The sequence below is a fragment of the Apaloderma vittatum genome, unplaced genomic scaffold (genome assembly GCF_000703405.1).
Source record: "Apaloderma vittatum isolate BGI_N311 unplaced genomic scaffold, ASM70340v1 scaffold26031, whole genome shotgun sequence".
In the NCBI taxonomy this organism is placed as follows: Eukaryota; Metazoa; Chordata; class Aves; order Trogoniformes; family Trogonidae; genus Apaloderma; species Apaloderma vittatum.
The window spans coordinates 1-9,798 of NW_009701134.1; the positions used below are offsets into that span (position 1 = coordinate 1).

At 50.7% G+C, this 9,798-nt stretch overlaps 1 protein-coding gene across 1 annotated transcript in view; it reads left to right on the forward strand.

Annotated features, from left to right (window-relative positions):
• Window positions 1-1,697: 1,697 nt before the first annotated feature.
• The window catches only part of STX6 (syntaxin 6), a 9,300-nt gene continuing 1,199 nt past the window's right edge, over window positions 1,698-9,798 (forward strand). The window contains exons 1-6 of the mRNA XM_009879052.1: window positions 1,698-1,861; window positions 2,428-2,522; window positions 4,265-4,327; window positions 6,192-6,314; window positions 7,559-7,665; window positions 9,138-9,232. Coding sequence (XP_009877354.1) covers window positions 4,268-4,327; window positions 6,192-6,314; window positions 7,559-7,665; window positions 9,138-9,232 — 385 coding nt within the window. The 5' untranslated portion in view covers window positions 1,698-1,861; window positions 2,428-2,522; window positions 4,265-4,267. The remainder of the gene's footprint in view (window positions 1,862-2,427; window positions 2,523-4,264; window positions 4,328-6,191; window positions 6,315-7,558; window positions 7,666-9,137; window positions 9,233-9,798) is intronic.

Consider the following 9,798-nt stretch of genomic DNA (forward strand, 5'->3'; position numbering starts at 1 on the left):
GAGCAGGGGTGGCCTGGCTGGGTGGTGGGATGCGGGGCAGCACTCCCAAAAGGCCAGGGTCTCAGTATCCAGGCGAAAAGATGAAGAGGACCAAGCTGGGGAAGAAACCGCAGCGTGGACGGTGGCCGTGAGAGGAAGCGAGCAGAAGAGCCTGAACAAAGGCGAAAGCGCCAGCCAAAGGCAGCCGAGGCAGGAGGGAAGGAAAATTGTGATTAAATACAGTGAGAACACCTTAAAGTCCCCAAAAAAACACCTCCGGGCCCATCGCCCGCCCCATGTTGCGGTGAAGCGGCGGAGGTGCCCGTAGGGGAGCGGTGGGGAAAGCCACAAGGGATGCCAGTGCAGCTGGCGGAAGTGAATCAGCGTGTGCCAGGTGAACTGTGCTAAGAGGGGGGAAAAAAACCCCCGTGGGTGGGGAACAGGCGTCCTTTTCTGGAGAGGTTCCCACGATGTGTGGGGAAGGACTGGGAGGGGACGTGCTGCCACTCCCAGCGTTAATTATTACCTGGCGGGTTGGGGTGGAAGGGGCTGGAGGAGGCTGTCCACGTTGTGTTCGGTTTGCTTTCCTGGAGTTTGTAACTCCTCCCGTGAGAGGACATCCAGCTCTGCTTGTGGGTGCTTCCTTAAGTATGGAAAAAAAGAAAAAAACCTCAAAACTTGCTAGCAAGTAGTGCAGGCAGCAAAGCTTGCTGGATCCTCACTGTGGGCTGCTGACTTTAGGGTACTAGATGTGGCAGACTAGAAGCGTGGGCGTGCGAGGAGGCACATGTGCCAGGGTGCTGCGAGACTGCAGCTTAGGCAGCAAAGTTGAGTACTTCAGGCCATGGTATCACATAAAGAGAGCCACAGTTGTGACATCTGCAGTATGTGGGCTTCAGTTCATCCGTCCTGGGCTTTCCTTCTACTGATAACCTGCGCTCCGGCGTCTTACGTGGATGCTGTGTACAAGCTCTTGGACTCGCAGTGACCACCTTTCACACCAGCGAAGTCTGGTCCCATCCACATCCCCAGTCCCAGGTTCCCTGTGAACCTGGGGGAGCGTTTCACAGCTCAGGACTTGTAAATACAGATAACCACCCTGACCCAAACTTACAGACCTGCTTGCCCCGGGCCATCCTAGCAGCGTTTGGTGCTGTCAGCAAAGCCTTCCCGTGCTGTGAATGCACTCAACTCCAAAAAAGCTTAGAACAGCAGAAAAGACTTCAGTTCCCTAAGCCAGTGTAGTAGAGCTGTGTATTTTTTAAATACTGAATTAAAATAAACAGTGCTGCACTCAACAGTGTGTTGTGGGGACAGTTCCTATAGTTCTGTGGGCCCTTGGGGTATCTTACATAGGTAGTCAAGAGTCGTTAGAAGAGGAGAAAGCACAACATTAATTGCCAAAGAGCTGCCTTGCTCAGTCTGCTTGACTGCGTGATGCTCACAGAAACCTCCCCTAAAGATCCTGTCATTAACAGCTGACCTGTAAGTTGTTGCTGCTTGGCCCTTTGCGCTGCAACAAGAGATGGGATGGTCCAGCAGCGGTAGGGCGAATCTGTAAGTCACAAAATGAACTAAAATCGCTTGAAAGGAAGATGTTTGGGATAGAGCTGTGCTGCTCTGCTCAGCTGGACGAGAGGCTGTCTTGGCCTGAAGGCTGCAGAGCAACCAGTGATAATCCCTTCGCTTGTCTTTACCCACCTCGGCTGCAGGGAGGTGCAGAAAGCCGTGAACACCGCACAGGGGCTCTTCCAGAGGTGGACGGAGCTCTTGCAAGATCCTTCCATTGCCACCAGAGAAGAAATCGACTGGACCACTAATGAGCTCAGGAACAACCTGCGGAGCATCGAGTGGGACCTGGAAGACTTGGACGAAACAATTAATATCCTTTTTGTAGTCTTCCAGAGGTAGGGGCTTACGGCTCCTGAGTTGTAGACAAGTACTAGTGCTTGCCAGTAATGACTTTTTGAAGGAACTAGGACTATTTGGGATTGAATTTTACATTTACCTCAGCTTTCCTCAAACTGCAAATGAGAAATTATGGCGAACATGTTGAGCAAAAGAATTTTCCTTTTTTTTTGCCTTCTGTTTTCCTTTCGACAAGGTATATTCTAAGATGCTTTGTTCTGGAAAGCCTATTGTGTCGTGTGAATTTGGATTTCTGTGTAGTCAGTCACACTCTAGGCTGGCTTCCAGAAATACTCCTTTTCCCTTCATCTGGCCCCTCCTGAAAGCGCTGCACAGCATCAGGGAACCCAAAAAATGCAGGAGAGAAATCTCGCACTGCTGCATGTATTGCACAGTGCATTCCTACCCCACCTGTTTGGGTTTTTTTTTTCCTCTCGTGTTTCTTACTTTGCTAATCAAAGTTTGGGAAAAAGCACAGTGGTTTGCCCGTCTGTGTGGGTACCCAACACCTCTGCAGGGGTTCCTTGACTCGCTGCCTACGCATCGTTGAGGCAAACCCACGGAAATTCAACCTCGATGCCACGGAGCTGGGTATCAGGAAAGCCTTCATCACAAGCACGCGGCAAGTGGTCAGGGTAAGGAACGTGCGCTGGGGGCGGGAGCGTTGGGAAGGCAGCAGAGAGCGATTCGGTGGCTTAAAATAAAACAGGAAGGCTTGGGGCTGTTTCCAGGCTAAAGCAGAGAATAAACCTGCTACATGCTCCCAGGTTTCCTCCTCTTCCTTCCAAGTTTGGGGCTGCGAGGGTGCCGGTGCCCCATGGCACACCCTCCTTTGCTTTTCCCTTTATGTCTTCACACCTCTCTTGCAAGAGCGTGCCTGGGGTCCTGTAGAAACCGGGAAGGAAAGGATCCCGCTGTGATGCAGCAGAGGCTAGAGCCTTCCCTCAGAGCTGAAGGAAGTTGCGACCGCCCTGTGTGCAAGTTTTCAAAAGCAGAGAGCCCACTTTGACCAGTGACAGCTGGTAAAAGCCCAGCGTTATTGACGTGGTGACTTCAACTTCCTACCGCCACGAAACTGTCCAAACAACCAACAGATTTATTTTTAACTTGAGGAAGATTTTGTTTTCAGTTTAAAGCTCACACTTCAGAAGGAAAAGGATCATTTTAACAACTTGGTGGTAATGAATAGAGAAGAAACATCTTCCTAAAAGCCTGGTAACAAGCTACTAGTAAGGAGGTTTTCCCCTTATTAATAGCTATGCCGAGCGTAGCTTGGTTTCTGCAGCTCCTCCTGACTTTTAATGGTCCTGCTTCACCAAGTGCGTTGCCATGGCTGGCAGCAAGCTTGCTGCCTTCCCTGCAGTCCCATGGTCTGGGTGCAGTTCTTAGGGCTTGCTGCCTGGGAATTGATCCTGTGGACTGTGCTGGCCTGGGGTGGAAGGCATGTGCCTGCTGCCTTGCCATCGGTGTAGTCTGCTCCCAAAGAGGCAGCATCAGGCAAGCCTGCTCTCTGGTCCTCCTTTTGTGGCTGAAAACTGCTGGGTAATGGCTTTTGGAGCGGCGTCTCTTCCTGTGAAATGAAATTCGTCGGTGGCATCGTGCAGCTGACTTCCAGTTTCCATGGGCCGAGTTGTATTGCAGCGTATGGGTTGGCTGGTGGGAAGTAACGTAGCGAGCACCAGCTCTTGGGTTAGGTGTTGGATGTCTCTGAATGGTTAAACATACCTAAAATGTTCTGGCCGCCATCAGAACTGCGCTGGCAGGCCAACCCCTGCTAGATTGTATTGACTGCCTGCTCATCTACCCTATAAAATTAGACTTTGCTGTGATGGGGGAGCCTTCTGCCATCTTCTACAGGAGCTCAACAGCAAAACTTGATTAATAAAAGCGAAAATGTAGGCCCAGTCAGAGAGGATGGCCACAAGACAGGAAACGTATCTCATCTTATGCAAGATAAAACCAGATGCAAGTGGTATTAAAGTGCAGGGGGTTACACGTTTCCAAGACCTGGAAGAACATGGCTCTTCCTTACGGTCTGTCCACGGGAACTTTGGTTTAATATCATTCAAACCAAAGTGTTTCTGGCTGTAGTGGAGCAAAATGAAAAGTAAATAAGGAATATTTTCAAAACACCCCATTGACTTGTTTCTAGTATTAGTAAAATGATGAACGCAATGAAACGCAAACGAAAGCAATGAAGCTTTCTACAGTATTCTTCCAGACTCTACAAAACAATACATTTTCTAAGATAATCATCTCCCTTCCCTCACTCCCCCTAAAGAAGCCTTGCTGGGTATAGAGAGCCCTGTAGCACCCTGAAACTGCTTGTCCCCTCAAATCCAGCGCTCATGTACTTCTTCTTTTGTTGAACAAACAGGAAATGAAGGATCAGATGTCAAACTCCTCGGTGCAAGCACTGGCTGAAAGGAAAAACAGGCAGGTGAGAACCAGAAACGGGCAAGTTCAATGAATGCAGCGGCTGTTTGGTACTTTTGAGGAGTGAGGAGGATTTATCAGCTCTAGCAGCTGTTGTCTTAAAGTCTGGTTTGGGTGAAACTTCCATTTTTGCTTACTCCAAGGCCCCGTGACATAAGGTAGAATGAATAGCGTTGATTAAAACGTAATTACAATACGTAACCGGCCTGTAGTCCTAACAACCTGTGTGCTGGGAAGGGGCTTGCACTCAAATCCATGTGGTTGAGCTGCGTCTGTTTTGCTGACCTGAGTGAGCCAGTTCTCGGTGCTGCCTCCCTCTTCCAAGCCTGTCTGTCGGAGCAGTAAGTCAGCACTCACCATCTGTCTCTGCCTTCAGATCCGGTTGTGTACAACCGTCAGTGTTGCATCATCCCGCAGGAAGGGGAATCTCCCTCCTCCCCAGACTCAGAATCCATGTCAGTGAATGTAATCCTGCTCTCTGCTGTATTTAGGGAGCTGAGATGTCTCAATATCCTTTCACCCAGCTGCCTCGTAATAGTTAGCCATGTAAGAAGGTGAAAGAAGCTCAAGCAGTCTCAGGTTGTCTGCACTTGTAATCTAAGGAGTAGAAATAGACGTGGCTTGTGCTCCTCCCTGGCTGACGGGGAGGCTGCGAGGAGATCTCGGAGCTGATTTCCAGAGCTGCCTCAGTAAAAGTTAATTTGATGAAGCACACACACCGGTTCGCCTGACTGCATCGGTTTTACCGCTTGTGGCAAAAACGACAAACTGCAGCAAGCTACTGAGAAGCACAGAGCTGATTCCCGAGCTCGTTACAGGGTTAACTGACGTACTTGGCAAACACTTGAAGAAGCAACGTCCCTTACACCCTTGCTCAAACAAGTCTGTAGCTGTCTCTGCCTTTTGCTGTTTCCCTTTGCGCAAAGCTCCTGCTCGTTGCAGGAGACCATATGGCCCAGCTGGTCAGGAAAAGGGACTTCCCCTCGCTGTCTTCCTCTCCGTCCCCCAACCTTCCCTCCAGACCCCGAAGCTCGTGCTGGGCTGGAGCAGCTTTTTCTGTGTCTGAGGGGCTGCCTGGTGGTGACTTGACCCTCACAGGCTAACGCTGGCAAACAGACTCTTGAAGCTGGAGGAAGACTAGCGCAGAGCATTAAATAAGCAATAGCCGTGCTTGCTCTGAATAGGAGATGAAGCATAGAGAACCGTAGAAACATCTTGCTTTTAGCTGGCCAGAGCAGCCTGGTCATCGTCTTGCTGTTCTTCACAAATACTTGGTTGTGCCCTTCTGCCTACGGCTGGAAGCTGTGAGATGGTCTTGTTTCAAGTTGGCCTTGCCTCCGTGCTGGTGGGCAGAGCTCCCTAACCCATTGCTAGTGCTGCAGGACGCAGCTCCTCAACCACAGGGCACAGCTCCTCAACCACAGGCCACATTCATTCTCTGGCATCTTGTCGCTCGTGTTATGCCCCTTCCAGGGACCAAACTTGTGAGGCACACACCCGTTAACACAATATATCTGGATACTTTGCAGCTTATGTGTCCTAGCACACAGTGGTGCTGCTTCTTGAGCAGGCCTTGGCTAGTCCTTTGTGCCGTGTAGGTTTCCTGTGTGCACCGTCTGTGGGCTGTGCTCCTGCTCTCCTGCTGCCAGAGAGGCGTTTTCGCAATATCAGGCTACAGAGACTTCCCAGGCATTGTGTTGTTTTACTTTGTGACAGCACTCTGGCTGAAGAGAAAAAAAATGCAGGAGGAAAATGATGCTGTATGAGTGTGTGCAGGAGCATTGCCTCATTTGCCTTCCCTCTACACCCTGTAGGCAGGCTGCAAGCAGGCACAAGGGTGTTGTTAAGGGCTCTCTGCATCTGTTTAGGTCCTCCTGGGAGAAAGCGGGAGTCAGAGTTGGAGCTCCGGACCTGACAAATACAGCCGTCTGGACCGGGAGCTGCAATTAGCAAATTCACACTTCATCGAGGAGCAGCAAGCTCAACAACAGGTAAGGCAGCTGGCACCGTGCGGACTGAATAGCTTTGCTTGCCAAATGGGTGCCGGGGGGGACGAGGCACAGGCTGTGAGAGCCAGAAGAAAAAAATAAATCCAGTCCTCAGATTCTGACAGCCTTCCTTTTTGCTTTTCCTGCTCAGCTTTGGGTGCATCTTGGTGCTGAGTTTTTAACCCTTGAGGCTTGGGTCTGCTGCTCTGTACAGAAGGCTGTAGCACGCTAAAGCTTTAATACCACAAGGATTGCTGAAATCCTAGGAAGAGCAGAAATGTTGCAACCAGAAAAGAGCCCGTTTCTCTTACGCAACTTCCCCTGGTTAAAAGAATGGGCTGATGTTTGCTGCTTGTTTGTGTGCATCTTCATCGGAACAGGCTAGGAGCAGGAGCACGTGCCTGCTTCCTTTTCCTGCCTTTGTCAACATGAGATTCGTGAGAAAGCCTGTGCGAGGAGCTTTGTGAGAACCCCTGGCGAGGTGCCTCCTCACTGCTGGGGGCAGTTTGTTCGGAGAAGCCCCGGGGCAGCATGCAGACCCACCTGCAGCAGCCCCCCCCCAAACACCTCACCCAGGCAGCTTCTTGGAGGTGGCAAACTCTGCTAAAGCTCCTGAGCCATGACGTCGCCCCGGCTTTCGGAGGGGTTTTACCTAGTGACTCTAGGAAGATAAATAGATTCAGAAATAGGTAACTAGGGTAAATCTAATCCTTAGCACAACTGCGCCCTGAAAATGACTTAAAACATCAGCAGGCCTATTCCTTGGGCACACTTGGAGCCAGGCTTGCTATTTTTAGCTGTAGAAGCTGCAACAGCCTTTAACTTGTATTAACTCCTTGTTACCAGGTTGCATTTCCCCAGCATCCGCGTGGTTTCCAGGTTCCCGCTATGGGCAGAGGGGCTTTGTGGAGGTTTTGATGACCAGCCCCTTGTGCTTTTCCAGGGTTGCATCAGCGGTGGGTGCAGCAAGGAAGGGAGCAGGGGGGGCATGGCCAAGCTGATCCCTGGATTTGCAGGGATGTTGAGGCTGGAGCTGCTGCGTCGCAGGGATGCCACGCCGCGGAGGCTTTCCTGAGGCTGTCACTCCTCCAGCGTTTCTTGGGAATGTGGCCTTCATTCCTGGTGGCTTAGGTCTGTGTCCAGGCCCTGCAGCTGATGTTGGCTGAGCAGCGAGTCAGCGTCTTTCCGACCTGGGTGCAGGAGGCGGCGTAGCAGTAATTGCCCGTTTCCCTTCTCTTTGGCCTCAGCTGATTGTGGAGCAGCAAGATGAGCAGTTGGAGCTGGTCTCTGGCAGCATCGGGGTGCTGAAGAACATGTCCCAGCGCATTGGCGGGGAGCTGGAAGAGCAAGCAGTGTAAGTGTGAGACGCGGCGCCAAAAAACCCCCCACAGGGCTTTCTGCAGTGCAGCTGTAGGTCCTCACACACATACCTCTGCCCCTGTTAGGGCCCTGAATTTACTAGTCCCTCAGGCAGCCGTGCTTTGATCTGAAGCAGTGGAAAGCGTTTCTTACTGCAGCCTGGAAGGATCCAACTGCAGTCTCGTTTGTCTGAAAGGCTGCACCAAAGGCAGACTTTCCTGCCACTTTACCTTTCCCTCTCTCATTTTTTACACGTTCCCCCTGAGGCACACAAGCAGCTCCTTGGCTTCTGGCAGCCAGCAGCACACAACAGGTGAGGAAGGGAGGTGCTTTCCCACTCCACAGGGTTTAGGGCTGCCTCTGGGTAACTGCTTGACTCAGGAATTCTCAGCTCTGCCTTGCCACTCCGAAACACACAGCACAGAGCTGCTATTCAGAGTGAAAGCTAAAAATAAACCCTCACCCACACAAAGGGTTAAAGGGTAGCTTGCAAAGTAATTTGCATCTGTCATTTACATACAAATTAGATTTCTCTCCCACTTCTTGTCCTTTGCAAAATAAAGTTTCCAGTTATGTGGTCTAACAGCTACCTTTCAGAGAGGCTTGAGAGGGCTTTGTCCCTTGGGAAGTGATTCTTTGTGGATAGACAGGAGGAACTTTAAACCCACCTGCCCTGTGAAGTCTTGCAGCATTGAGAGTCTTCTTCCCTCACAGAAGCAGTGTCTGTTTTCAAGCCATCAGCACTTGCTAGACAGTAGCAGATAATTACTGCAAGAAGTTTTTCACAACTTTTTCCCCACTGAGTGAAGGTTTTAACAAAAGGAAGCTGTCCTTTTAAACGTATTCGAACTTTAAAGCCCCACTGGCTGAGTTGGATTGGTACCTTGATTCTGGATGTGCTCATTTCTCTTCAAATGGGTTCTTGGCATTGACAAAGCACAGTTTCGGGAATGTTTTCAGATTCATTAAAGTTGCCGCACGGAGGAAATAGAGGGGGTGACTTCCATGCAGATCTTAAAGAGCACCTTAGAGGCAATCACAAATTTCACTCTTGCTTGATACATGACTCTAACAAAGTTGTAGCTTCAACTGCAGGCCCTAATTTAAAGCCTAAGCGGGCACCTAGATCTATCTAATCAGTCTCTGCTAGTCACAGATTCTAAATGAGACCCTCCTCTTAAAATGAGGTGAAACACCCACTCCTCACCTTGCAGGGGTGTGTAGAGCAAACACATGGTGGGGACCAGTCTGACAGGAGTCCCGAATGATTTCCCACTTTCTGCCAAAGCAGAGCTGCTGCTTTAGCAGGCATTTTCCCCTCTCCCTTGGGTTGTTTAAGGAGACCGGGCCACCTTTGTTTTCTCTGCCAAGGTGCGATACGCTGATCACATCACTGGTTTGATGAAAAAAAACTGAGAAATCCTGAAGGGACGCGCCACTTGCTGACCGGTGATTCTGTGTCCCCAGGATGCTCGACGACTTCTCCCACGAGTTAGACAGCACTCAGTCACGGCTTGATAACGTCATGAAGAAGCTTGCCAAAGTGTCTCACATGACGAGCGGTAAGTCCTGGGAAGTGGGATCCCATCCTGGAAACGGAGAGAGACAAAGCTCTTGGATCTTCAGGCTGGGATGATAACATTTTCCCACCCACCGACAGCCAGACTGGAGCTGAGCAGAGGGAAGGGAGCAGCTTGAAAAAGGGGGAAGACTTACAAGCCCTGCAGCTGCTCCTGCTCAGGCACTGCTCTGCAGCCTGTCCTTTGCCTTTGTTTTATTTACAGATGCCTTTCTATTTATGTTGCTGCTGCTGTGGTGGGAAAATCCCCCTCTAGATAGTAGGAGGGGAAGCTCTGCAGCCTCCTCCTCTGCTGCAGCGTCCTGCGCTGCCTACAGAACCGATTTCGCTTCTTCCCCCACACCAAACTCCTCCCAAATCCCACTTGCCCTTGGGCTGCTGGCACCTGCCATCCTAGAGGCTTGTCCCGGGTCAGATATATCTCTCAGCTGGCAAAGAGGTGATTTTTATGTCAGGGTGGGAGGCTGAACCCGCTAGAAAAGTCCTTATAAGGCTGTGCCTGCAGCTGGTGGGCCACTGCGGGCAGAGCAAAAAGGAAAACCGCCGTGG